General features: G+C 40.4%; 1 protein-coding gene across 2 annotated transcripts; it reads left to right on the forward strand.

Annotated features, from left to right (window-relative positions):
• Positions 1–258: 258 nt before the first annotated feature.
• On the forward strand, positions 259–27,557 carry KLF3 (KLF transcription factor 3). Of its 2 annotated transcripts, none has more exons than XM_030270918.4 (7): positions 259–717; positions 4,789–4,827; positions 10,921–11,017; positions 16,493–16,988; positions 17,752–17,902; positions 22,243–22,403; positions 23,573–27,557. In XM_030270918.4, the coding sequence occupies exons 3-7, from the start codon at positions 10,961–10,963 to the stop codon at positions 23,752–23,754; spliced, it is 1,047 nt and encodes a 348-aa protein (XP_030126778.1). In that variant the 5' UTR covers positions 259–717; positions 4,789–4,827; positions 10,921–10,960; the 3' UTR covers positions 23,755–27,557. The 2 variants fall into 2 exon arrangements, with proteins under 2 accessions (XP_030126778.1, XP_041571631.1); XM_041715697.2 differs by lacking the exon at positions 259–717 and adding an exon at positions 760–832.
• The last annotated feature ends 60 nt before the right edge of the window (positions 27,558–27,617 follow it).

Raw genomic sequence — 27,617 nt, forward strand, 5'->3', positions numbered from 1 at the left:
GCGGCAGCGGCCCAGCGTGAGCACCTCCCTTCCTTCCCCCCGGGCGCTGGGTGTTGCTGTTGTTTTGCTGCCGCCGCAGGTCGGCCGGGGTGGACGCGGAGGGAGGGAGGGAAGCAGGGAGGGGTGCGCCCTGCCGCAGGGCCGCTGCCAGGTGCACGCCTCTGCCTGACACACGGGCGGGGAGGAGGAGCTGGACGGGCAGGTTTGTCGGTGGGGCGGCCCCGCTCCCCTCCCCTCTCCTCCCCGGGCTGCTGGGGATAATTAGTGTCTGTGCGAGGCTGTCTGCCCCCGGCAGGCAGGGCGGGCGCGCAGTCAGTGCGTGCCCGCCTGTTTGTGAGCGGTGACTCGCCCCGGCCCCTGGCGGAGCCTCCACCCCGCGGGCGGGGACCCGCCCGGCCGCGCTCCCTGCCGTGACCCTCCTACCGCCACTTACCCCGCCGGCCCGGGGAGCCTGGCAGGGCGAGCGGCGCCGGCGTCATGTGACAGCGCGGCCCGGTGCCAGGAGCCCGGGGGGAAGGCGAGCGGGCGGAGGGCGGGAGCGGGCAGCTCCTCCTCGCACACAGACCCGGAGACATCGCCGAGGCGCCTTAGCCGCGGGGACGCGGGACACGCCGGCCTCGCGCCTCGATCCCAACGGAGCGCTCCCGCTACTTACCGCGGCCCCCGGCGCTGCGGGAGCCGACGGAATCGCGGCGCTCTCCGCACCGCCTGCCGAGCGTAAGTGCGAGGGCGGGGGTAATGCGGGGGCCGGGCTGTGCTGAGTGCGGGATGGATGTGCCGGAGGAGGAAAGTTTCCCGGCGCTGCGAGCAGCGCGGAGCCCGAGGCGGCAAGGTGATGCCGCGGGAGCCGCTGCCACGCCGGGGGTGGCGGGAACTGGGTCTCCGTCAGGCCGCGCTTGCGGGAAAGGGGAGCAGGACTCGCCGCGGGGGTTCCCTCCGCGGCTCCCGGGAATGTCGCTGTGCGGCCGGCGGGAGCCGGGGGCGGGGGCCGCCGCTGTCCGCCGCGCCCGCCGGGCGGGCAGCGCACCTGTGTGGCCGGCGGGGCCGCTCGGGGGGCGCCTTCCCCGGCGGGGGGCCCGCGGGCCGCCCGCCCCTCGGGGCCGCTCTCCCGCCCGGCTCTCCCGCAGCCCCTGGCCTCTCGCCGGGGTGGGACAGGCGCGTCTTCGGGTAGAGACTGAAGTGCCATCAGATGCCGGGCGAGATACAGTGCCCGACCAAACCGAGGTGGAAAGTATAGCGGGCTCGCTCGGTTCCGCGGGCGACGGGCTAGATGCCAGGGCAGGAGCTCGTGTCCGGGCCGTGTTCCTCCCGCAGCGGCAAGCGCCATGTCCCCCATTTAACCCTTGGTGAAGTCTAGGATGAAATCGGCTCCCGAAAGCCTGCCCCTCGTATTGTCACGTCACCTTAGCACCGCTTGGCCGCCATGCAGGCAAAGGTAAAACGTGGGACAGCAAAGCAGCGAAGTGTGGAGTTAGAAATAACCTTTCCTTTGCTAGATGTCTTTTCTTGGGGTTTTTAAATTCTGTTTTAGAGTTTTTTGTTTTGGCTTTTGTGGGATTTTTGTTTGGGTTTTTTTTACTTTTTATTTATTTGTTTTTAACCGAAATGGGAATAGGGGTTACTTGTCTCGGACCGCTGTCGGGTGAGTGCCTGGCACAGCTAGGGGAGCCCTGGCAAAGGAAGGCTCAGCAACACGAGCCTGCGGTGGGAGATCACAGCACCTCACTGGAGCTTGGGAGAAAGACCTGGTTCAGAATAGTTTAAGTGGTGATTTGGGAGTTACATGAAGAAATACCTTAAAGCTGTTTTGTACACTTCCCTTTTGCTTCAGGTACTGTACATGCATGGTCCACTGTTTTATTCACTTCCTCACCTTTGAGAATTCAGGAAGTGTCACTGTTTGTGGAAACTGAACTCTGAAGGTTTAATTGTTGGGAAAAGCTGAATTTGAGTGGCTGTAGGAGACCTCTGAAGACCTGACTTAATTTAAACTAATATTCATAAATATACATTACCTGTGTTGAAAAGAAAGACTTACATGGCTGCTGACTAGTGACTTTTCCATCAAATACTTTTAAGACACCCATGTGATAGTCACATGAGCAGCTGGTGCTTGTGTGAGAGGAATTACATCTGGATTTGATAATCCCACCTGACCCAGAAGACACTTACTTCAAATTAGCTATCATCTTGTATTTTTAAGAATATATTGTTACTGCCTAGTATCAAAATATAAAAACCCCGAAGCTGACTTGAGTGGCCTTTTTTTCACAGGCAGGCAAATGTTTCTGTTTTTTTTTCTCCTGCACATAGTTATGGTACGGATCACAAGAGAGACTGGGGGTAAGGGTGAGGAGTGGGGACAGGAAAGAATGCTAAATGGTCTTTCCCTTCCCTGAGTATCCAAGCAAAACTTCCTCCAAGCTGCAGAACTAGCTGCAAGGGAGCCCGTAGGTACTGTGAACATTTGACCTAGTCAACACCTGTTTAGCCAAAAGCAAAAGCCTTCAGATAAATAAAGATGTAAGTGTGAGTGAGATAAGTTAAAGACTGAGTGATAATGGAGATGTTATACAATCACCAAATTACCTATATTTGCAGTTATTTGGTAAGTAGAAGTAAGGAACTGATACTGTTGGCATAAAACTTCCACTCACACCTTGCTGTGTAGATGCTGTACTAGCTAGTTTTTACCCCATGTTCATTATTCAACTCCAGCCTTGGAACCCCACAGCATTCATTGGTGTTGCTGTGGTACCTGTCCATGTAATTTGCCGTAACATTCTCACATTTCATAATATTAGATGTTCTACCCATGGTGTCTAAAAAACTGATGCAAGGTATCTAGGAGAAGAGAGTATTTGAAACCACAGTTTTGAAGGAAAACAAGTGTTGAAGTTATTCTACTGCATGAAATCTAGACAAGTTGTGCTATTGCTCTGCTTCAGCTTACTTCATTTATTCAGCTTTATATGTGGGTGCTTCAAAAAGAAAAGTAGTAAATTAATGGGAAATCAGATTCTGAAATAAAGTGCATATTCTAAGTGCGTATGAAAACAGGGAAGGCTAAGCTTGTGATGGCTTGGAAAAATTTTCTTGGGTGCTCTGAGTGCGCTGGTCCTCAGCTGTGGAGCAGTATTGAGCGTGAGCCACTCACTGTCCAGGAGCAGCCCGAAGCTTTAGAAATCCTTCCTGCAATTCTCATCCCCCAGCTCTCTCTGGGAAGAAGGTGCTTCTGCCAGGCTGGGTGCTGGCTCTGATGTCATGAAGCCGGAGCTCTGTTTAGCTACTGGCATTTATACAATAATAAACCAACTGGTCTAAGAGAAGGTTTCAGCAAATCCTCCTGACCTGTGGTGTCTTAAAATCTCCTGCTCCCTCATGTTAAGGGAGCCTGTTTGTAAATAGGGCAGGTCCCCTGCATAAGGACAGTGTTTTTATTCACACCCAATGAACAAACACCTCCACCCACTGTTGTTGTTTTAAAAGACTCCAGCTGCTCATGAATATAGGGTCAGGGAGGGCCGCCTAAATGTTTCTCTGTGCTTTCTCCTCAGCACAGCCAGCAGAGCTGTTTCCTGTTCTTTGTTTCAAGGCTGGGGTTTGCGTCACACATTCCAAGTGGCATATGTGGTGCTCTTTCCTGTTTCAGGCTGTTTTCTGGCAGTTCAGTAGCCTCGGTCCAGGCCCCTTGTCACTGCCCCTCAACTCCCAATCCCCACCCGATGAGTTATCATGTCTCTACACACTCAGGATTGCTTAAGATGCCTGGGTTATGTCATAACGAGGTTTCCAAGTTAACCTTTAACACGCCCCTTCAACTCCAATGCAGTTATGGGGGTGGACTGGAGTTTTTAGCTCTGTTCGCTGAAAACTTGAACTCAAGTCTCCAGAAAGTTGTGAGCCAGTTTTCTGCTCTCACTTGCTCATCAGCTGATCTGGAATAGTGCCATTAAAGTCACAGAGTTGCACTGATGTATAAGGAGTATATGTGAGAAGAGAGTCCACTTCTGTAGGCTCGTATTTGTCAGAGGGTTTTGACTTCAGCCCTTACTCAACCTGAATGGCTTACTATAAGCACTTTGTATTTCCAATTCTCAAAAGAAGAATGTATTTTCCCCTTAACCAGGCTAGAAGATTCATTGTCTTCCGGATGTAATACAGAAAATGAGGCACTGGTGTCTAACTTTTATTTGGTATAATAAGTACTGCTGTCCCTGTACTAGTTAATCAGTAGTTGCATTTTTGAAGGCATAAAAGTAATTGTTTTACTCCTGTTTTTATATTTATCTTTCCCCCTTACCCTGTTGCAGGCAGACATAGTAAGAAATTGAGAGGAAATTGAGAAAAACATAAATCTCTCTGTTACTTTGAATCTGACAGAAGAAGAGCTAAAGGATCCAAGCCAAAGGTCACTGAAACAGAGAGAAATACTTGCACTAACTTCAGTGTGCCCTGGATGAAAATGCAAGATGGAGTATTTATTCTTCTCTGTCTGTTATGGGCTGGAATATGCATGGTTACTGTACACACAGAAATGCTTCCACCCTTTTATTTTACTCTTTTTTTTTTTTTTTTTTTTTTTGCTCCAGTAATTTTTTAGTCTTTTAGTTCCTGCTCTTGCTCTTCTGGATGTTACAAATTATCTGTTTGAGATCACTGATGGTATCTTTAGGAAGTATCTGAAGTACACACTTTAAACTTATTTCAGAGCTTAATTGTATGTGAAAACAAAATTTATTGTATTATGTGCACATATTAACAGAAAACTGTTTTTTGTCTGTTCAGAAATCCAGATAAAAAGAAGTATTTGGCTACACAGTTTTGGTAAGTTGTTTATTGATTATTTTAATGTGTTGCTCTCATTTGTTTTTATTTTTGTTTTTTTTCTGTTTGTTTTAGAACACCATGGATGAGTTCACTCATTAGAACACATTTACATATTTTAATTCTTGTACTTTTAATTTTCCCAAGATTTCAAAGGTAATTTTTTTTTTTCCAATGACAGAGGAAAAGAGTTGCATTTAACTATGTTTAATATTGGAAACTGCTGTATAATAAATGAAGTAAATTTTGTGGTTGACACCTTTTTGTAGCCAGAAGTTCTATAAAATAGAGAACTGAGGTTAAAATTATAATAATTTTTGTAAACCAACTTTTAAATATTAATTAACACTGCTAACAAGAGGTCTTTTAGAGTTCCCTTATGCTGTCAGCATTCAATCTTTGTGTTTTCATTCTGAGGCTAGTTGCTTCCAATCCAGAATATGAAGTTTGGCAGAGCTGGTTTTAGGAGAGATTTAACTCTTCCCTGTGAAGCATTCACTTGTTGCTGAAGCTTCCTTTGAGGGTTTTCTAGCTGTAGGTGATATTTACCAGGGGAAGACAGTTAAGTGTTCATCAGCCAAATGGAAAGACAAAGCTCCAACAGGTTTTAAATAGTAAACTAACTCAGAAGGGAAAAAACTTACAACCAAATCCATGGTCTGGCTGTCATGCAGTCCGTGTGTGTTACCAACCAACTAACTTACATGACAGAGTTTCCACTTAAAGAGTCTGAGTTGCTTTGATCACTGTCACATTTGTACCCACTATACTGTCCACCACTTTTCCCTGCTTGTTTTTTTTTTTTTTTTTCATTTCTATAGGTTCATAGAAGTTCATCAGCATTTGCCTTGTATTCAGGTTCTTGTTCAAATCAATCATTTAGGCTGTTATTCAGAAATATATACTTCCTTTCTCTAGGATTAGATTTTCTTTCTTCTTTCCCATGCTATAAAAATGTTGAATCTCTTTTTCACGTTTCCTGAAATAGCAGAACCCTTCACAGAAGAGAACAGTATTTTCTGTCATTTTTCACTCACAATTAAAAGGTTTAATATTTCTCCTTTCAAAATATCTTAAAAATGAACCTTAATCTTAAAAATTAACCTTCTCTTAAGAAAAACACAACAAGAAAAGCGAAGCTCAGTTTGGAAGGGAAAGATTATCATACCATTCCACATACTTCATTTGTTTTCAAAAGTCTGATCTTTTATCCTTACTGGACTGTTTCTCCTTCTAAGAAGTAGCTTGAGACAGGAAACCAGACAGCAGTCTGCCCTGATAAGGGAGAATAGTCTAATGGAGGTGCCTCAAGAAGTTCTCCTCGTAGGTTCAGTGAGTGTAGAACTGAAGATTGAACAGGGTTTATATGGGCTCAGTATTTCCCTGGTAAAGAAGATATTTTCTTAACAAGCACTTCAAGAACATTTTTCCCCAAGATTTTTACATACAAGAAAGCCATTTCCAGACACATGGCTTCAGAGAGCCTGCAACAGTATTATCTGAAATTTAATTGAAATACCGATTAGTCAGCTACATGTCAAAGCAGTTCTAGGTCAAACAAGGTGACATCAACAAAGTTATGATGCACAAGTTGTGCAAAACTACGAGTTTTTCAGCCTGCTTGTAGTCCTGAAAGGAGGAAGATAAAAGATTTTCAAGTCTTGGCTAAGAAACAAATAAAGTTTTAAATACTAAATACCAGAATTCTGTAGAAATGCTCTTTTTCTTAATGCCTATCAATAAAACTTTGAAGAGAAAATTTTTGCCTAGGTACCATTTTCTTTTACAAAATATTCTAAGTTTTTCAACAATTATTATTGTTACCCTGTGGAAATCCAGCAAATAAACACAGAAAGCTATTGATCAGTAGAACATTTTCTTGGCATGCTGGTTCTTCCTGATTATCCTTCTGCTCTGTTCCTCATGGTCTGGCTGCTCTGGACTCTTCCCACAGCACCACGTCTGGACCTTTGGTGCTTTGGCTGAGTCTTGACTGCTGTGCTGAACTGGAGAGCAGCTTTGCCTGCTGCTATTTTGGGGTCAAGTGCAGTTAAGCACTTACTTACTTCCCATTAAAGTTAATGGAACTTCAGAAACACTTTTTTGCTGACTCAGGTCTTGATGAGCAACTGGTACAGTAAAATACAAACACGTTACGAGCTCTGGAAAACAGCTTTTTTACCTTCAGCAGGCAATGTTTGACTCAGAAACTGGTTTCTCTCTGTCAAACTCTTTGGAAGTTCCACTGAAGACAACTTTTCACCTGGGTTCAAAAAACCTCCCTTCCCTATTGGATTTCATCAGTGGAGAATCCTCTGATACTATTGTTTCTCCAATGTATCAGAGGAAGTTTGACTTGAGGTTCATAGAAGTCATAGGTTCAGAGCGACAGGTCGGAGTCCCAGAGTGCTTGGACTGAAGAGCATTTGCAACATGATAATGTTTGCTGCTGGATTCAAACCGTGCTGCAAGAGCTGCACTCCTTGCAGAGGGCACTTGTGCAGTGCTATTTTAGCAGATACCATTACATTATTCTGTAATTATACTGATAATAACAATCATACCTTGAAGCTTCTAGACAAAGACTTGCTGTACATGGGGCAGCATTCCTTTGCTTCTCCCGGGCACAAAGATAGAGGAAATAAACCCTATATGCGTTCTCGGGCAGAGTGAAGAGGGGCAGCATGTATGGTCACCACCCCCCTGTCTAGCAAAAGTCAGTCACTGACTGCTCTTCAGGTATTTAATGAGGACAGGCTTTGTATTAGAATAAAACTTTGTTGTTGGATGTGCACAGTTAAAACTGGCCCTCCACCCCACCCTTTCCTTTCATAACAGGTCTGCAGAGTTGGTGGACCTTGAAGGTAGATGTTCAGGGCTGCTGGGAGTAGCTGCACTGCGGTTGCTCTTTTCCAGCTGCTCTGCAGTGCAGATGTGTAGTCTGAGTGCATTTTTTAACCGCTTTGCACATTCATCCAGGGTAAATAATCCATACAAGCCTTTATTGTCAGAATACACGTTTAAGTACCTTTCAGCGTTCATTTAATCTTAATTATGTCTCTGAAACAATAAACCATACACCTGTCAGGAAGTTAATACTGACAAGTGTTCAATCCTGACAAGGTGATGAGCTCTAATGATAATGATCTCCCCTTCTGGAATGGATACCTTGCTGTATGGTGGATCATAAGGGCGGAGTTTGTGTTGTGAAGACAACAGCTGGCTTGCTGTCTTTACTGGACTTCAGATAGGGGGATACTGAGGGACTCTGCCTGGACTTTACCTTGCACCTGTCCTTATTTGCATACAAAACCCAGTTGCTTCATTCGTCTTTCTGAAGTACAGGGTGTGAGCAAAATCTTATCAAAAGCCGGGTCCTGTTTGGACAAGTTGGACTGACTTGGCAGAGATCCACAGGGTGGAGTGAATGGGAGGAGGCAAGAAAGTAAAACTGGGAGGCTTGTTAGCAGAAAAAAAGAGGGAGAGCAAGAAAAAAGAGAGGGTGGAATGTTTGCTTACCGGATTGCAGTTAATTATTTAGTTTCAGATTACATTCATATTAAATTCTTTTACCTCACATGAGAAAACCTTTTAATGCAAAATAGTTTACCTAATAAAGTCAAAGACAAAAGTTCTTATTTTTTAACATATTTAACATTAATATATTGTTGTCACCTCACCAGTTTTTCTCTCAGGAATGAGATAGGTATTTTGATTTTCCAGAAATTATTTGTATATACTAAACAATTTGCAGGCTTTCAAATAAGTAGATTCTAAAACCACTCTGTAAAGTAGAACCCAACTGTTTTTGCATTCCTCTGTAATAGAAATAGATAATACTGTTTACCTTCCCTATTGTTTCCTTCCTTCCTTCCTTCCTTCCTTCCTTCCTTCCTTCCTTCCTTCCTTCCTTCCTTCCTTCCTTCCTTCCTTCCTTCCTTCCTTCCTTCCTTCCTTCCTTCCTTCCTTCCTTCCTTCCTTCCTTCCTTCCTTCCTTCCTTCCTTCCTTCCTTCCTTCCTTCCTCCCTTCCTCCCTTCCTCCCTTCCTCCCTTCCTCCCTTCCTCCCTCCCTTCCTCCCTTCCTCCTTTCCTCCCTCCCTCCCTCCCTCCCTCCCTCCCTCCCTCCCTTCCTATTTTTCTTCTTTCTTTCCTTTTTTCCTTCACTACAATACAGATTGGTGTGTTATTTTATCTATGCACATACAAGCTAAAAATCAAAAGTTTCTGGAAACCTGAAAGGAATTAGTTCCAAATTCCTATATAGGATTGTAAGTGGATACATTTTACTGTAATGTTTTTTCATGTCTAAAAGTAGAACTTCTCTGTTTTCACAATGCGGATGAATGTGTGAGATTATGAGTGATGCACAGATACCTGAATGTATATTTACACGTAGTGAAAAAGTCAGTATTGGGAAGTCAGTATTCTGAAATGTTAGTTCTAGCTATGTGACATGTTGAAACCTGAAAAAGATAGCTAGGTAAGAGTTATCTAAATTATAACCATTCAAAGAAAATAGTGAAATTAATAAACATCTCACAAACGTGCTTAAGATATTTCGGGAATTACCACAAATTTCAGTAAATACTGCCGTTTTACATGACTGCTCCCGAACTAAAACTACATATTCAGTTTAAACTGGAAATTGCATTAAGCTGTATTATTTGTTTCACTTTAGTTTTGCAATTTGTTTTTGTCAGGCCTTCAACTTTTATAAGGTGAATTATGGAGATGCTATAATTTACTCTGCTACTTGTTTGTTTCCATTATTCAAAGTGCACACTGTTGTAATATATTTCCAAAAATCTTTAAACTTTATTTATGTACCTGAATGGTAGACTCGTAACAACTCATGCTACCTCTCTTAACAAATTTTGATCTTTAAACACATGCTAACTGCAAAGTTGTTCATTAGTGTAGGCTTATTAGAGTTGTTTTAATTTGAGCAGGTACAGCTTTACATGTTCATTTACATTTCTGGGGTAATTTACCAGCCACAGCTACAAATCTGTTGGTGAGCCTGCAGCCGGTCCTGCGGGTGAATTGTCGATGCTGGAGTCTGTATTCGCTTCTTTTCAGTGCCATCTACTGGCAAATAGAATTTGTGTCATTTACTTTTGTCCTTGTATCATAGAAGAGGTCGTACAGCCTCCAGGCAGGGCTGTGAAGCCCACGGTGTAGGGTCAGAACTTGCTCCTTTGACATCAGTCAGAAAATGTATAACCTCGAGTGATTTATAAACAGCTTGGCAGCATCTAAATGTCACCGCGAGCAAATTCCCTTTGCTTCCCCTTAGCTTCTTCTGGGTAAAGCCCTTATAGAAGAGGTATCTCCTTTCCTTCCCTGTATCTTTCCAAGATAACCATGGCAAATGTGAAGTCTGACAGTTAAGACATGCTTTATGCTAAATACTTTTATTTCAGGCATTTAGAGATTGGACAAGCAAGGTTGAACACTCTAGGAAAAAAAAACTGAAGTTGCACAGAATGCAAGCAGATTGTTTTGAAGTGCTTTGATTTTGCACAGTAAGCGCAAATAGTTGTTGAATTGTCAGTAAATCTATTATCTTATAATGAAAATGAATTTTTCTGTTAATTCATTGTAGCATGTTGAATGTAGTCCAAGTTAGTCTTGAATTTTAATTTTTTTTTTGCATTGATACCAGTTTCACTGTATGATCCATTGAGTGTTTTTATTAGGACTCTTAAGATAGAGAGATCCTTTCCAGAAGCAGTTCATTTGTATAAACAAGATTATTCTGAGGCTGTAATGCTGATGAGAAATGTGTGGTCTAAACTGTGGTGTGTTAAAACACTTGACAGTTAATGAAAGTGAAAATTCTGTGGTCTTGGTGTGCTGGCATGCACAACAAAAATTCAATTTGACTTTCATTAAAGTGAGCAGATGTCCCTTTGTTTCAATAGGAATTTGGAAAGAAAAATCTTGCAATAAATTCAGTCACAGATTTAAAAATCTGTGTTAGAGATGGATAAATATTCACATTAATCTGACAAAATAGTAAATTCTCTACAATTCAGAAAGTTGATTCAGGTATTTCCCATGGCTTTCTAACACCTTGTCTTTCCCCATCAGAACAGAACCTCAGAGGCATCAGAACAGGTGAATAAAAAAGATGCTAATGTTTGACCCAGTCCCTATCAAGCAAGAAGCCATGGAGCCTGTTTCAGTGGTAAGACTTTTCAAATATATTGGCCCTAAAAATGACTCTTGAGTTTTTCCACCTTTAAATTCATAATGAGATGCGATTAAGCTTTGGAGTAGCTTAGGAAAGCATGTGAAGGTATATTTTGCTCTTAGTGCAATCACATTCACATTTTAGGAAAACTTTATGTAGTTTATTAATTTATTGCCTTAAACTACCTGGCTAGTTGCCTATCAGAGGAGAGAGCATCCATGTATTCCTGAGCCACTGCTCAGTAAATATAATCTCTGTAGCTGATGCTGCTGGTGGAGGTGGGTTGAAATTAAGTTGCCGCGCTTCATGGTGAAGTGGCAATAGCCTGTTGTTTCAGTGTTACACCCTTGAACTAAGTGAACAGCTTCTTGCTGTGCCTTTCTTTTGTTTTTCTCTTGCTTGTGGTAACAGGTGCCTGTGGTAACAGGTAACGTGACTAGCTCTGCTCTAAACAGCAGATAATTAATCCTGCAAAAACCCAAATCAGCGATGGCTTTTTGCTGGGTAAACTGGTTGCGCTGCTTTACCAAGTGAACAAATGAGAACTAGGGCAGTGGGGAAAAAAGGGGAAGAGGAGACACTTCTTTAAAATTGGGTTAATTTTCCACGATCTCAGAGAATAGGCTCACCTCGGAGAAGAGTCTGATAAACAAGAGCAGCAGGACATATAGGTGGGAGCAGTACAGTGAGAATTGTGATGATATAGGCTGCTGCTGAAAGGAAGGGTTTTGACTTGGCTCCCTCCATACCAGCTTTTTGTCTCCTTTGTGTGACTGAAGAATTGTGTGGTCCTAGAATTATTTGAAACCTTTGGATCAGCTCACTGAATGGTCAGAATTGCTAACGCACCAAAAATACTCATTTTTTGGTCAGATCAGGAAGCTGATCTGACTCATCCTGTGCAGCTGCTCAATATTAGAGCAAGGAGAGGGCAGAAGATGAGAGAACAGGACCTCCCCTTTCAGCTTTTAGCCTGCAATAACAGATTAATTGTAACATGAAACCACACCCCTAGAAAGGCTGATCCATAAAAAGGGTGAACTCAGTGTACATAACTCAGAGTGCATTAAGTTTGTGCTCTGAATGGCATCTTTCAATGAAAAGTTTGTTTCCTGTTTTATTTAAAATAATTTTCATAAATTTAGATGAATCTGTAAGCTGTCTGATTTCTTCAGTGCTATTAATAGCACTTCGGGGAATTAAGTTTATATGCATTTTAAAATTACAGTTTGACTTATGTGAGGTTTATTTGCTGAAGAGTAATGATAAAACAATAAGTGTCGCTGAAAGTACGAGCATGACAAATTCCTATATTTGGGTCAAGAAAGAATTTTAGTATTGGCCAGCCTGTCTGTCACTTTAATCACAGTTGTTGTGTAACTATATTAAGATTAGTAGTGATTATCTACTATATTCTAAGATTATCTAATGGTGTCCATTGAAATCAGAAAAGAGGCTGGTTTTACAAAATAAGTGTCATTGCTGTCTTTTGTGCCTTTTGTGCACATCTGCCTTCATCTCCCAGAGAAGGTTCTGCAATGGTTTGGGGCTCTGCACAAGACACTCAAGTGCCCCAAACAGTTGTATGCTTCTGCCAGATAGGCAAGGTCAGGCCCTCAAAAGGCTCACCAGGAGAGGAGCGAGCAGTCTTTCCCAGACCAGCAGATGAAGGAAAAACTGCAGTGGAAAGAACAAGGGAGCATTTTTGAGCCAAGTGCATTTCAAGACTAGAGTTCCAAATACTGGTTATTTTATACCATATATTTTATGCCATATCCTAGTGATGCCTTCCACGTATTGGACCTTTGGAATTACACTGACCTTCTCATAAGTCAGTGTAATTACTCTGACCTAGCTATTAGAGACTACTCAGAGCATTTTACCACCTGTGTATGTTTTTCTTTTTGCCATTGCATGAGGGAAAAAAAAAGGAGAAAAGCAAAAGCAGAAAGTCCAGAGGAAAGTATGGTTTCTGTGAGTGAAGTTTCCATCACTGGACACTACTTTATTTTCCCTCAGGCTGAGGACCATGTGTGTTTCAGCTTCTGTACACACATAGGCTGCTTAGCCCTAAGCCCTTGAGCTCCCCAGCTCTTCTTGATCTTCTGGCTTCCTTGGAGCACTGGTGCCACAACAGAAACTGCTCTGGAGACACCTCTAAAGGGAGGTAATGTGATATGGAGAGAACATAGGAAAGGATAGCAGCCACTGAGCAAGTTAGTTTTCTTGACTACCTTTTGAGGAGGTGGAATGCGAGAGAAACTCTCAGTGTGATGTTCAGAGGTGCTAGGCAGAGCAGACTGGGCTAACATAACCTGGAACTCTTCAATCAGGATTATTTGTATTGCATCTTTCATTCTAATAGACTCATTAGAGGCCAAATTAAATCAAGCCCCTTAGGAATAACTCACTCATCTCTCTGAGTGTAGGTGTACTCTTTAAACTGTAGGTGTAAAGTCTTTGTGTCTCTAAAACATCACAGTAGTTGGAGGGGAAGGAGGAAATTAGTAATGGTTTAGACACCGCTGTATTTCAGGGTGTGTGTCTGAAAGGATTAACTATGCTCTCAGGTGACTGAAGTTTGCGCCCACACTATTTCATCTCTCTACCAACAGCTCATGCCATTTATTGAAATTAATTATTGAGCATATATTATGATAGTTTTTGATGAACTACTGACAAAGTCATCCGAGTCCTACCCACAGGACTACCTATTTGCTGTGAGGACTTTTTAAAGGACTTTTAAAACATTTGGGCCAGTTACCATTTGGTTAAACAAGTTGCTTTTTTGTTTGAATTGGAATAAACAGTTTTTCTCTGTTTAGCAGAGTAGTAAAGAGAAGACTTTGTCAGGTGCTAAGAAGTACGACAGTGATTATCTGGGTCATGATGATTAGATTTATTGATAATACAGTATCTAAATATTGCTAATACAGTATAACATACTAAGGTCTAAAGGGTTATAATATTAATTATTATAATATAGTATTATATATAATAATATTAATTTAATATTATAGTATTAAAGCAGATTCAGCTAGAAATGTTTACAGTCTTTGGCCTTGCAGAATGCACAGGTACAAAGGAACAAAGCACCTGTGGAACTGCTTCTGGGTTTTATCTTTGTATGTGACTGAATTTTGGCATTTTTACTCACCCATCCAAAAGCGAGTGTTCCAGTTTTCACTGTGGGTGTATTCTGCTGGCCTCCCTGCTGGGGAGGGGGGAATCTACCTGGAAGCTACCCACAGTCTCAGGAGACCAGTTTTCCCAGTCTCCAGCAGCATTTCTACCCTTTTTGCAGGCTGCGCACCAAAATAAATCACGATCAGCACTGCTCCCCCATCAAAGAATGCAGAAGCTATGTGAGCATCCACACAGTTGTTCCTCGAATTCCCACTGGGTGTTCTCAGGATAAGGTTACACCTAGGGATGCCTGTTCTTTAACACACTTCATTGGCCAAAAGCATTCCTGGAGATTTAAACTTCACAGGCTTTTTCCTTTTTAGCATTCTTGCAATGGAAGAAGAGTTCATAGGCAATGACATTGGGATCATCCCTGATTGCAGCACTGTAAATGCACTGATGCTTAGTGGTGGAATGTTTACAGTTCATTAAAGCTGGATAAACTCTGTACTGTAAACCAACAACAGGAGCTTTAACAGAAGTATTTAATGTTCCTTACCTGTTAAAATTTTTATTGTTTTGCTATATGATCTAATACATACCAAATGCTGCTAAATATTAAATTATATCAATATTTAGTGGTCTCCATCACTTAGAATGCTAATAATTTTATTGCTTGGCTCAGCAGTACTGGCAGGTCTACAGACAGCACTTCTTGCAATAATGGCATTTAATAAAATCGTGATGAACCAATTACCATCAAAGATTAATGTTTCTATAGATGGAATTTGTAAGAATAATCATAAAGAGAATATATAACTTGCAGAGATTTTAATGTAATATTTACTGTCTGAAGATTAATCACCATTTTGTGTGCTGCTTTATTTGAATGTTTTATGGACTGAGGGACTCAGCTTTGTTGTTCTATCACAGTGCATTGAATGCAGGAGGAAAATTTAATATTTTCTAAACTCAGTGTTTCAAACAGTAACTGAAAAGAAGAAAATTACATTTGTGTAATTTTGCAAAAATATTATGCAATGTTACCTCCCGTTAACACTGACATTTAAAATGAACCAAGTGTTCCCTCACAGGGAAGACAGAGGTAAGAAACCAGGACAATGTATTAACAGCAGTGTTCACACCAGGAAGAAAAATAATTGAAATGTTACAGAAATAATTTTATAAAAATGCAGTCGTTTTATGTTTCTGATATTTCACTTTATACAGTTTTGAACATATTTAATCCCACTCATCAAAATACTTTTGGCGCCAAGGAAGTAATTAGTTTTTAAATATTAGTTTACTTACCTAAAATCAAAAGATAGCATTTTATTTCAAAAAGTTGACAGTGCAACTAAAAATTTATGTGCAGTGCATTTTCTGTGTCTCACTGCTGTGTTAGAACATCACATCAGTTTTCCATTGTGAGTTAGCTGTTCGTAAACAACCTCAGTTCTTAGCAGTTTTTAAATGCAGTATTGGTCTGGATATTTGTTTAATAATACTGCACTCTACAGTTAATGTTAATATTTCTTGGTTTACAAAAATCACTAGATATGTGTCTGTTACTTATATAATGCATACATACATACATATATATATTATTACTAAATTGTAGAGATTGTCACATAGGTTTATATTGTAATGGGAACTGCTAGCTACCACTAAAAGGAATATTCTTCCAGTACACCAAATGTTTATCCTTGTACTCATTTTCCCAAATTAGACTGGCTAAGTAGCTGCTTTATATCTCAAAAAATCGTTTAGAAAGGTTTAGATTTTACCTTTTGCATTCTTGAGTTACTCACCCATTACTTACATAGTTCAGCTGAGTATTTTGTATTGATTGTAGGGTTCAGATTCATAATTTCTTTTTCTAGTGATGATTGTTTTTCAATTACTTTCATAGTTGATTGGGATCCATTACTAGCAATTGTAAACCCAGCTGAGCTCCCTTCTTGCCAGAATTGATGATCCTCAGTACATAGTTATATGCTTGGCATAGCAGATGTATCTCCCAGGTCAGTTAAGAAATGTACAGGCATGTATATATGACAGGCAATTTTAAAGGGAGAAAAGTAGTTGAATGAGCCTTGAAGATTTGTTTTCATAATCTGTCTTACATTGCTTCTGAAACAGTGAATCAGAACTTAACTTCCTGTGTGGGGAATCTGAGGCTTTATTTAATTCTGTTTTATTTAGAAACTACATTAAAGTGCTTTCTTGAAACTTTTTCATTTTGCCTGTTTTATTGGCTGCCTTTCTTTTTCAGCAGTAGCTGCTTGTATGTGTTGATTTATTATTTGATTTTCTGTATTTCTTTTCCACTCCTTCTGACAGTCATACCCATCCAATTATATGGACCAAATGAAGCCAAACAAATACAGCGTCATTTATTCTACACCAAGTATGTTGCACAATAAATTCTATTCCAACCCTGAAGGACTATCAAATGGAATCCAGATGGAGCCAGTGGACCTTACAGTAAATAAAAGGAGCTCACCACCTTCAACTGGAAGTTCTCCTTCCCCACTAAAATTTCAGACTGTGCATAGGAGAAGTTCACCTGGATTGACTCTGTCCTCACCCAGCTCACCTCTCAGTAAATACACACCGTCACCCCCAGGAGTACAGCCTCTCTCTATGCCAATAACAATCCCACCTGTAATGGCCGCTGCTCTTTCACGCCATGGACTGAGAAGCCCTGGGATACTCCCGGTTATACAGCCTGTTGTGGTCCAGCCAGTTCCTTTCATGTATGCTCCCCATCTCCAGCAGCCCATCATGGTGTCCACAGTTCTCGCAGATGAGATGGAAACTCCAAGTAGCATGCAAGGTTGGTGTTGTCAGAATTGCTTTTTTGCTGTCTTATATGCTGACAAAATAAGACAAATATCCAAGCACTTGGTTTCTGTGGGCTGTTGGCATTTTAGGAAGTGGAACATAATTCCAGAATATACAGTTCTTCCAGAATAAACAGGTATAGAATTTGTTTTGTAAATATTTTACCAGACTTACCAAGGTCGTAGGATCACAGAATCTCTTTGGTTGAAAAGACCTCTGAGACATAAAGTCCAACCTGTGACCCAACACCACCTTGTCAACCAGACCATGGCACTGAGTGCCACATGCAGTCTTTCCTTAAACACCTCCAGGGGTGATGACTCCACCTCCTCTCTGGGCTGCCCATTCCAATGCCCAGTTGTCCTTTCAGGCAGTTATAGAGAGCAATGAGGCCTCTCCTTATTTTTTCCAGGATAAACAACCCCAGCTCTCTCACCTGCTCCTCACAGGACTTGTTCTCCAGATCCTTCACCAGCTCTGTTGCTCTTGTTTGTATCTACATAAACTATTGATCTACTGAGATTTGGACTGATAATAACATCGGACTGATGAAAATGAATAGAAATGTTTTGAGTCATAGTTCATCAGGAGATAACTAAAACTGAAGGGTTTTGTATTTAGTGTAAATTGTCAGAGTGAATGTAGAACTGATGGACTTGTTTTAACTATAGATTTTTTTCCTGTATATTATTTATTTCCATAACTCTTCATAGTTTTTATGCGTTGCTTTCCCTCTCCTACCCTCTGCCATACAGTGCCTGTCATTGAGTCTTATGAGAAGCCCACACTGAAGAAAACAATCAAAGTAGAACCAGGAAGTGAACCATCAAAGACTGACTTCTATCCTGAACAAATGTCACCTCCAATGATGACCTCATTGTCTCCTCAGCAAGTAATGTTGCAAGAGTAAGTAGCTAACAGTAGTCCCAAGATCAGCAGAGGAACGGAAAGCAGTTACCATTTCTGAGGAGTGGGAAGGATTGTTGCTGTGCTTTAAAACGTGTAATAAAATACACATTCATCCTTCCCACCACTGTCGCTGTGAAATGTGATTGCAAGTTTCTTTCCCCCTTCTTCAGCAATACAGGAGTTCATACATATTTATACCTTGCAATAGATGTGGCATTTATATAATGCATTTCTAAAGTGAAGATAGGTTCCAATTCTACAACTTACTGAAAGTAGGACTCCCAATGAGCCAGTAATAACCTACTTACGTAAAATCAGCAGCAAAATTGAAAGAAACTTAAAAGACAGTTCATACTGATATCTCCATTCATGTTACTTGAAATACCTTTCTTTAAAATGAGTGTTGTGATTTTCTTTTCTTGGAGGACTTCTTTGTCTTTTCAAAATTTGCCTGCTTGGTGGGAAGAACCTCTTCAGGCTTACAAGTTCTGTATATATAAGTGAAATTGCATTTTTACCTGAGACCACTGTTCTGTGGATGATATTTTTTAACAGCTCAAGTAGATTCTGAAGCTTTCTTCCCACACAGCCAATTGTTTCCATCCCAGTATTAACTCATTGTGCTGGCATGACTGTTACTGGGGCCCCTGCATGAACTGGATCACAGATCTAATGGGATTTTAAACAATGCTGTTTGCAGAAGAAAGGACAAGGGCTAGAAGAAGAAATTTGGTCTGGGGCATAAACCTTTTAATTAAAAACATTTAAAAATTCTCTAAGGAACTACCTGAGGAGTCATGGGCACCCTTCCATTTCCTGTTTTTCTGGGGAAAATCCTGTCAATTTACTAAAACTATGGAATGACCCAGAGGCAGGCTCATCCTTGGGTAGGCAGGCAGGCTGCCAGCGTGGCTCTGGCAGGAGCTGAAGTTGGGAGCTGAGCAGGGCTCACAGCACAGAACCTCAGAATCCATTTCTGCACTTCCCTCTTGCTCACTGTCACCCTTCAGGTAGTTGTGTTTGACCTCACCTCATTGAGTAAGGAAAAGAGAGCTTAAAACCAGACACTCAAACCCCAGTGTGGGTATGGTTCAGAAAGAAAAGCATAGGTGGATGGGTGGTCTCCTGTATTTTCTCCAGAACGCTGCCTCTTCCTCCTGCTCATGGCTGTTGGGTTCAAAAGCACACCACAGCACCAGGGCTGGCTACATTCCACAACAGCCTTCTTGTGGGCACCCCTCCTTGTCTTCAGTCTGGATGCACCTCCTAGACAGCAGGCTCTTTGCTAGCTTTTATAAACTGTATGCTGTTTCTTTTAAATTACCCTATGCACGTTTATTACATAAAATACTAAATATGCATGTTTACTAGTTTACTAACATAATGGACCTACCACACAAGGGAGTCAGGTCTTTATGTAGTTGGAACTCACTACTGCTAGGTCTTATTTTTTGTCTTTTGTCTTTTGCTCTTGTTAAGTCTCTTTGACAAGAGCAAACCAGTAAGTGCTGTTCCTGGCTGGTACCACACCCTTCCTCCAGGGCTGAAACTTCTGCAGACTTGTCACCTGCATTAGTGATTTGCATTATTTATTTCCCAATGGGTGTAGTTTCCCCAGCAAACCCATCCACTGAGCAAAGCATATAAAATTTGGTATCATGTGTAGATAACGTTGTTACAGAAAACATTTGTATGTCCATGCTTCCTAAGTATCTCCTCTGCTTGCCCATGTAGAGTGTTATGTTCATGGAGAGTCCGTCCTTGCATTGTAACAGCTTAAATTGCCTTGTACTGTCTTGTGGAGCTCTAGTTCTTGATCCTAGAACCAGCTCTTTCAAGTTCACATTCTGCTGTATCCAAAACAAGAAGTTTATAAATTGTATTTCTTATCATTAAAAAAATGCATAGACAATTCACACAAGTTATGAGATACTTGAACCTTTATTTTAAAAAAAATGTTGTTGTCTCACAGCTTTATGAGCTATAGTTAGGCATTGAAGTTTTTATCACTATTCATTGGTTCCATCTGCCAAGAGTGTACTATTCAGACACCTAGGCTACATTAAAGGGGCATAGAAAACCTTTAGTCTCACTGAAGTGACTTATTTAAGACTTTTAAGTGACTTATTTTGCTTTAGTGTTAGCTTTTGGCAGTATATCTATCTATATTTGGATATCTATATCTATCTAGCTATCTATCTAAAAATAATGTTGGTGACATTTCTGTAGGGATAGTTTGACTTTCTAGTATGTCTGATAATCGATGTAACTGTGCATCAATTAGTTATTTGTAAAATCAGGTTTCTAAATTATTTCTAAAATCTAGTTTTATTTATTTTTAAAATCAAACTTGAGGTAATAATAATAGTTTAAGGAGCCTTATTAATATATTTTCATGCAAGTTTCAAAGTCTAACTTATGCTGTCAACATAGTGTGGTCTGTGGTAAAGAAGAAAAAGCTGTTGAAGTTTTATCATAATTTTTAGAAGGTACTCTTACCTATTGAAGAGTGACACTTAAATGGGTAGACATACATGAACTTACATTTAGTTGTAGAAGAGGGAACAGAAGAATTAGGGCTGTGCTTTTATTGTTGGCACTTACTTAATATTTACCTCTGAATTTGACACCACCCTAACCATTTTTTAAAACTGCCACGCCCTATCTGATTATTGATAGCATTCTGTTGTTTTGCCAGTCTCCTCTCCCGTAAGGGCAAAAGAAGATATTCTCAGTGCTTTTACCAGTCACTTGTAGATTGTAAATCTAGATCACAAATGGTGTATGGCCAATATCCTTTTTCTCCCGTTTCCCAGATGTTAGCATGTCCAGGAGTAGCCTCCATACTTAATGATTTAAGCCAAGTCTGTTTGCTGTCCCATGCCTGAGCTTCTCCAAAAAGACTGGTATGCAACTGCATTGGAACTGAGCACTGCTTTAGAGAGCTGTTTCTTTGGAAGCTAGAAGCCTGCCTTCTTACTTAAGAGTGTGTACGTCTCTGTCTAACATCACATCTGGGGTTTCCTGCCATTATAATATTTTTAGCTAGACTTAATGTGTACTTGAAGAGTATATCACTCAACAGTCACTGAACCACCCAAGAAAGAGAATTTGGTTCCCAGTTTCCAGCTTCTAACTTTTAAGAAAAAAATCAATAACAGAATTCAACTTTTCCCACATTGGTAATCCCCATCCTGCTGCTGTGGGATCATGGAAAAATCTTTCTTTCTTAAGCCATGCACAAGATTTTCTGTCTTCAGCACATGCCCCTTATTTTACTGAGAGAAGTAGGAATTCAATGTTTCTGAAAATTAGGCCCTAAAGGAACTTGGAGTAAGTAACCAGTAGAACCCAGTGTTACAAAACAGAAGTTGATTGGTAAAAACATGTGAAATACACTAACTTAGAAAAGACAAGAGTTCTAGAAAGCTCCTTTCTGTTGCATGGAGAAACTGGTTTTGCAACAAGGAATGCTAATATCGGCACGTTATAGTCGACACGTACCATTTTGACGAACATGTTTTCTAAGACTGGTGTGGAAGAAAGAGTCAAGCTTGTCCCCAGTTCTACAGCAGGGGTGTCATACAACAGTCAAAGACACCTTTTAAGAAGCTTGCATGTTTTCGCACGCGTGAACATTTATGTGTTTGTTTGTAGCAGAAGTCCCGTATGTAGTTCTTATATGTCTTACCTGCACTGTACCTGTGGGCTTCTAAAGTGAAAAATTATGTTTAAGAAGGTGGAGGGACAACTTCAGACATCCTGTGGGTGTGCCACACAGGCTAAACTCTACTTTTAGGAATTGACGTCAGTGGTACAGGGAGGCCGCACCCAGCTGCCAGCACCAAACAGGAAGTTCTTAATTACATTGTAAGGGAGTGGCTGGAACAATAAAGATTGAGTTCTGCTTTGAAACCCTAAAGATACAATTTCTTTAATAATATGGAATAGCTGCTTCCAATTACAATCAAATTTTGTTGTATTTGAAGGAAAAAAAAAAGTGAATAAAACAGAAGTTCACTCAGGGTTTAAGAAATCTGAGTTTGACTGAAAAACACAAATTTGAACACAAAGTTTTGCTCTGAAAGTTTTAAAAAAGAGCTAGGAAGTAGTAAAAATGGCTACATCATGCCACAAAATGAGTAAACATTTTAAAATATTACTGCTAAAATACACAAAATTTGCTAAACCCTGTTGAATTTTTCGACATGCATGTAATGTGGTCCTTTCTGCCAAGAGACAGAGTGGTAGTGAATAAAAGGCTCTGTTATGAATCATATTAGCTGAGGTTTGCTGTGCTAAGTGGTTTTGATTTTGAAATTATTTTAACTTTGCAGGAATCACCCTTCAGTTATAGTTCAGCCAGGAAAGAGACCTTTACCTGTGGAATCTCCAGACACACAACGAAAACGCAGAATACATCGATGTGATTATGAAGGCTGCAACAAAGTCTACACTAAAAGCTCCCACCTGAAAGCTCACCGAAGAACCCATACAGGTCTGAGCATAGCTATGCTTCTCTTTCATCAAGTCTGTGGTAAAATAGTAGGCTAAGCTTGTAACTTCTGCTAATGGCCAGGTGACCACAGGTGTAAATAACAGAATAACAGAAGGTAGATCTGACATTGTTGTGAAAATAATTATAGGCTGAGCAAAGACAGAGGTCATAGGAGGAAAATCCTACAACAAGAGACTGTAAGCCAGAACAGGTTCACAGTGCATGCTGATGTGTGTTACATTCACTGGCTCTTCACTCATTTTGTGTCCAGTTGCTTGCAGTTTACTCAATCCACACACCCTGTAAACACTAAATCAGTTTAAATTGCAGTGGCTCATCTATGACATCACTGTTAAATTTGACTGTAATTTCTATGGGAGTAGCCCATTTGCAGAAGTTTGGACTGTATGCCAAATGGAAACACATCTGCTCTGTGGAGATGTTAACCACTGGTACAATGGTGCTTTTTATCTGAATGAGTGTTCCAGTAAACATATCCCCACGCCTGTTCTCCACAGAAATGTTCATCTTTGCATGCTGAATGAATACATACATCCAAGGTTTTTACAAGGGTACCTCTTTTAGGAAAAATAGAGCCCAGTTCATGACTGTTGTGCATCAAGCCAGCCATTTACCTATTGGGCAATACAGTGGTGTTAAAGAAGGAGGATGACATATTAGTAATGATAGAGAGAGAGTTTAAGTTGAGATACTTGCAACAGTGATGCCAGTGATTTACACTGCATTAAATTTCAGAAATCACAAGATTTCTCCCTGTTGTGCTTTATGGTAGCACAGTCCTTTCCCCCAGAAAGCTAGAAAATGAGATCCCAGTTTTGAAAATACTTGAACAAATGCTTAAATCTTCATTCTTCTGTGTTTCATTATACAAAACGAGCTAATATGGCAGAGAGAGGAGCAGAGAGACAATAAAAAAATAAGTTGTAGCAGGTAGCAATTTTTTGGTCAGTTGACTTGGACTGCACAGTTTCTTGTGTAGAGTACTCTTCAGCTTTGAGCTGTTTGGGGGCTTTTTGAGTAAGCATTGAAGTACTTACAGAAATTTGGCAAGGCAGTAGAATAAATCTATCAGATTTATGTGTGAATTTGCGTGATCTGAACTGATGTGTTCATGTCTTAAATCTGCACTTCTGTGTTTCCTTTTCCAGGAGAAAAACCGTACAAATGCACTTGGGAGGGATGCACGTGGAAGTTTGCTCGTTCTGATGAACTAACGCGGCATTTCCGCAAGCACACAGGAATCAAACCCTTCCAGTGTCCAGACTGTGACCGCAGCTTTTCACGTTCGGACCATCTTGCTCTTCACAGGAAGCGCCACATGCTAGTCTGAATGTCTTCTGTCCCTGACTCCTGCCACACTTTTTTTGTTTTTTACACATGCATTTTAATTTGGATTCAGCTGGTCTGGATCTCTTGAGTTTATACCATTAAAAGCTTACGTATGGTCAGTAACAGATGTTATCTAACCCTTCTATGTCCTTGCCACGGGTCAGACCTAAAGAATGTGAACACTTCTTTTTTTTTCTTCAGGGGATGCTAAGCAAACCCTTTCTGTATTCAATGTGTTTATTGTATTTCATTTGTGAATAAGGGAATTTTTAAACTAACAGCTTTTGTTGGTTTCTTCATATAATCAACCCAGCATATACTGATAAAATAGTAAATGTTATTGAATATCCAAAATGCTAGTCCTTGCCAGAGACTATTATTTATGTGCCCCGTAAGGGATGCACTCTCATTTTATGCTCAACAATGCAATGAATGGACTCTCCCAGCTGTGTTGATTTCTGCAATGTGGTTCATACAACAGTTTTAGAAAGACACCTGATTTAGAAATCCCCTCTGCCCAAACAGTGAGTAATACTGAGGAAATAAATCTAAACAGTGTAATTACTTTACAGGAAGATTGAGTCATAGTATCATTTACCCTAGTCAAGAAGAAAAATGGGCAGGAATTGGTCCATACATAATATGATGCATCTAGCCAATGTCATCTGTGTTATAGTGTAGTATATATCCTTGTTTTTACTGCATAATGCCCCAGTGGATTTGTTAAAGGAAGACTTTGTGTGACTCTGTATGTCTGGTTTCTGTGCAAGTGTATGGATGGAACGGCTTGAAGCTGAGTCAGGGGTTTACCATTAGGAAGTTCTTCACCTAGAGGGTGGTTGGGCATTGGAACAGGCTTCCCAGGGAAGTGGTTACAGCACCAAGCCTGACTTAAGCATCTGGACAATGCTTTCAGGCACAAGGTGTGACTTTCGGTGTGCCCTGTGCAGGGCCAGGAGTTGGACTCTGATCCTGATGGGTCCCTTCCAACTCAGCATATTCTATGATTCTGTGATTCTATGGTACTCTCCTGTGATGTGGCATTAAATGGTATTCATGGAAATCTACTGCACCTCATTTCAGGGATATAGATTATCCCCCTGCAATCATGCCCCTGCATTTCTTCTAAATAAGTTTTTTCTCTTTGCTGTACTTCAGAAAGAAGTGATCATTAAGTCAAAAATGCTCTGAACTGTATTGTTGTATCACTGTAATACACTATCATATTTTAAATTATTGATCCACAATATTTTTATGAGAAGATGGCATCAGATACTAAGTACTTCTGATGATAAATTGAGTCATATATCTGTTTTGGATAAAAGCATATACCAAATCATCCAGTTCCTAACTCTGGTTTTTGACTTTGGTAGTCTCTCAATGGTAGGTACAACTGCTTCCCTGTGGACATGTCTATTGCATTAAAACCATGCCCATTAGTGAACAGAACTCCATAGCTAAAAGAAACTGAATTCAAGCAACCTAGTTGCAGTTGCCCCTAGAAATGTTCGTGTCTGGGAGCCCTCTGAAAGGAAGGTTGCTGTTTGTATTAGCTGGCAGACTTCGTGGCACTGCAAGGAAACAGGATGTATTTCTCTACACTTCCACACAGAAGCACATTTGCCTTCCCTGCCCTATGTAAAGTAAGCACCATTCCCTGTACATTGAACATTCTGAAGTTGGCTTTTCCTTTCTTTTGGAAAAACCCAGTGAACAATGGAGGTGTGAGGGGAGGAAGAGTTTCATAGAACTCTGCAGGAGACAGGTGGTGTGTCCATCTGCAGGTGGGTATATTTGAGCGTGTGGAGCAGATAGGCTGTTCTATAACCAGTGGAGCCCAATGCCAAACAATCTTGAAGATGCAAGAGTGTGAGTGCAAAGAGCCTTTATTTGGTGATAGGACTTTACCAGCTGTTCTGTTGATATCCACATGCCTGCAGAATTAGAGAAGGAGAGGTCTGTACTTCCTGTAGAAAAATGCTCTGACAATTATTGTTCTATTCCAGCTCCATACATCCTCCGCACCTCGGCAGGGCTGCATCTTGTGTCTTGTAACTCTCCTTCATCTGCTCACCTTTGGTGCTGAAACACCTGGCACATGAATGGGTCTTTTTTCTTTCTTGGTGTTAGTGACATTGAGAAACTTGTAGGAAAGAGACTGGTACTAATGAGCAGCTGTTCCAGAATGTGGGCTTCCTGTTTTATTTAATTTTTTGTCAGTGGTAGCAGAATTAACTCTAGGTTTTAATGGCAATTTTGTAAATCCAAGCATGTCATTGGCTGAGAGGCTGTGTGGAGGGAGCCCTGTGGCATCAGTCACAAGTCCACAGACATTTAGTACCCTGCGATGAAAACAATTCTCTGTTCTATTGTAGAGGGGAAAAAACAGATACTATAAAAATAAGCACCTTAATGGCACCCGTCCCATTTTTACCTTAAAAATGCAAATTTATAAAATTCAGAATGTTAAAGGAACATTTCTTTCTAATGCTCTGTTTCTCTTCTGAGGCTTACATAAAATGTTTTCATTAGTATGTTTTCTAATATTTGTGAATCAGTACCCCAAAAGCAGAACTTCTTTGTAAGTAAGAGTTATTTCAGATAATTTAGTCTAGGTTATTTGCCATGTTAATTCATTAGCTTATGTACCTTTTTCCTGAAAGTATTTATGCTAATGATGGGGTCTAGTACAGTGGAGATTGAGCAAAACTTTCAAATTTCATCCATGTGTCTTGCAAATTAGGACAACAGAAATTTAAATATTAAATATAAGTATTTGAAATTATTACATGATAATGCCTTCCTTGTAAGATTTTTCAGTTGTGTCTGTGGTGTCTTTGTGGGATGTCTAAAAGGTCACAAACAAATACACTTTTAGCTGAGTGTGAATTTACATCTTAACCAGCTCATTGGTTCATTTTAGCAAACTTTGATTTGAGGGATACCTTGCAAATTTTAAATGTACTCTATTAAATACTTTGCAGAACCAGTCATTCCATCTATGTCCTAAAGAAAACCAGTTAAGATAGAAGATCCTAATCCTGGAGAATGAGTATATTTAAAACCTCCCCACCTAACAGTATTGCACTGTGCAGTGCATAACAGGTAATGCTGTTTTACTAAAATGTGCCTGTTTAGGCCATTTGATTATAATAATACTAGTTTCTAATACAATTGCAAGAAACTAAGCAGGTATTAATGTGTGGGGTTTATTTAAATATGCACATGGCATTCTGCAGTGATACTTCTAATGCCATGTCTTGTTCAAATATGTTGTCTCTGCTCAAGGGTAGCAACATACAGATGAATACAAATCCTTTCTAAAATATTCACAAAGCATTTTACATCTCTTAAGAGAGCTACACCATTTTTCATTATATTTTACACGTATTAGCACTTAATGTACTTTAGAGGGTCAAAATAATCTTTTTGCTTAGCATCTCTCACCTGCAAATATAGCAAGGATTTTTATTTACTTTAATACTTATATAAACTATGCAGAATTTTTAAAATAAAATGTAATATATTTTATAAGCTAATAAGACAAAATGGCTAATTAAAGGTTTCTAGCGTGCGTTACTATAACTTGCAAATATGGAGACATTTTGGTAATCTTTTCTTATTAAAGATGTGAATGTTTAATGTACTTTCACTGTTTCTACTTTGGTAGTCCAATGGGAATTCAGTAATGACATTTTGTCATGTCAAACTGTGAACATAAATTTGTACTGTACAGTCCTCATACTATATTTAGTATATTTAGTATACAGTGCGTATGTATTATACTTGTTAATAAAACACTCGGAATGATGTTCGTGGTCATGTTGTCACGTGCTGGATGACAGAGCAGTGATGCCGAGCTGG

This window comes from Taeniopygia guttata, chromosome 4 (genome assembly GCF_048771995.1).
Source record: "Taeniopygia guttata chromosome 4, bTaeGut7.mat, whole genome shotgun sequence".
Lineage (NCBI taxonomy): Eukaryota > Metazoa > Chordata > Aves > Passeriformes > Estrildidae > Taeniopygia > Taeniopygia guttata.

Coding starts and splice junctions, on each gene's coding strand:
- KLF3 (XM_030270918.4), top strand. CDS start 10,961: ATGCTAATGTTTGACCCAGTCCCTATCAAGCAAGAAGCCATGGAGCCT. Junction 16,989..17,751: donor AACTCCAAGTAGCATGCAAG/GTTGGTGTTGTC, acceptor TCTGCCATACAG/TGCCTGTCATTGAGTCTTAT. Junction 17,903..22,242: donor CAGCAAGTAATGTTGCAAGA/GTAAGTAGCTAA, acceptor TTAACTTTGCAG/GAATCACCCTTCAGTTATAG.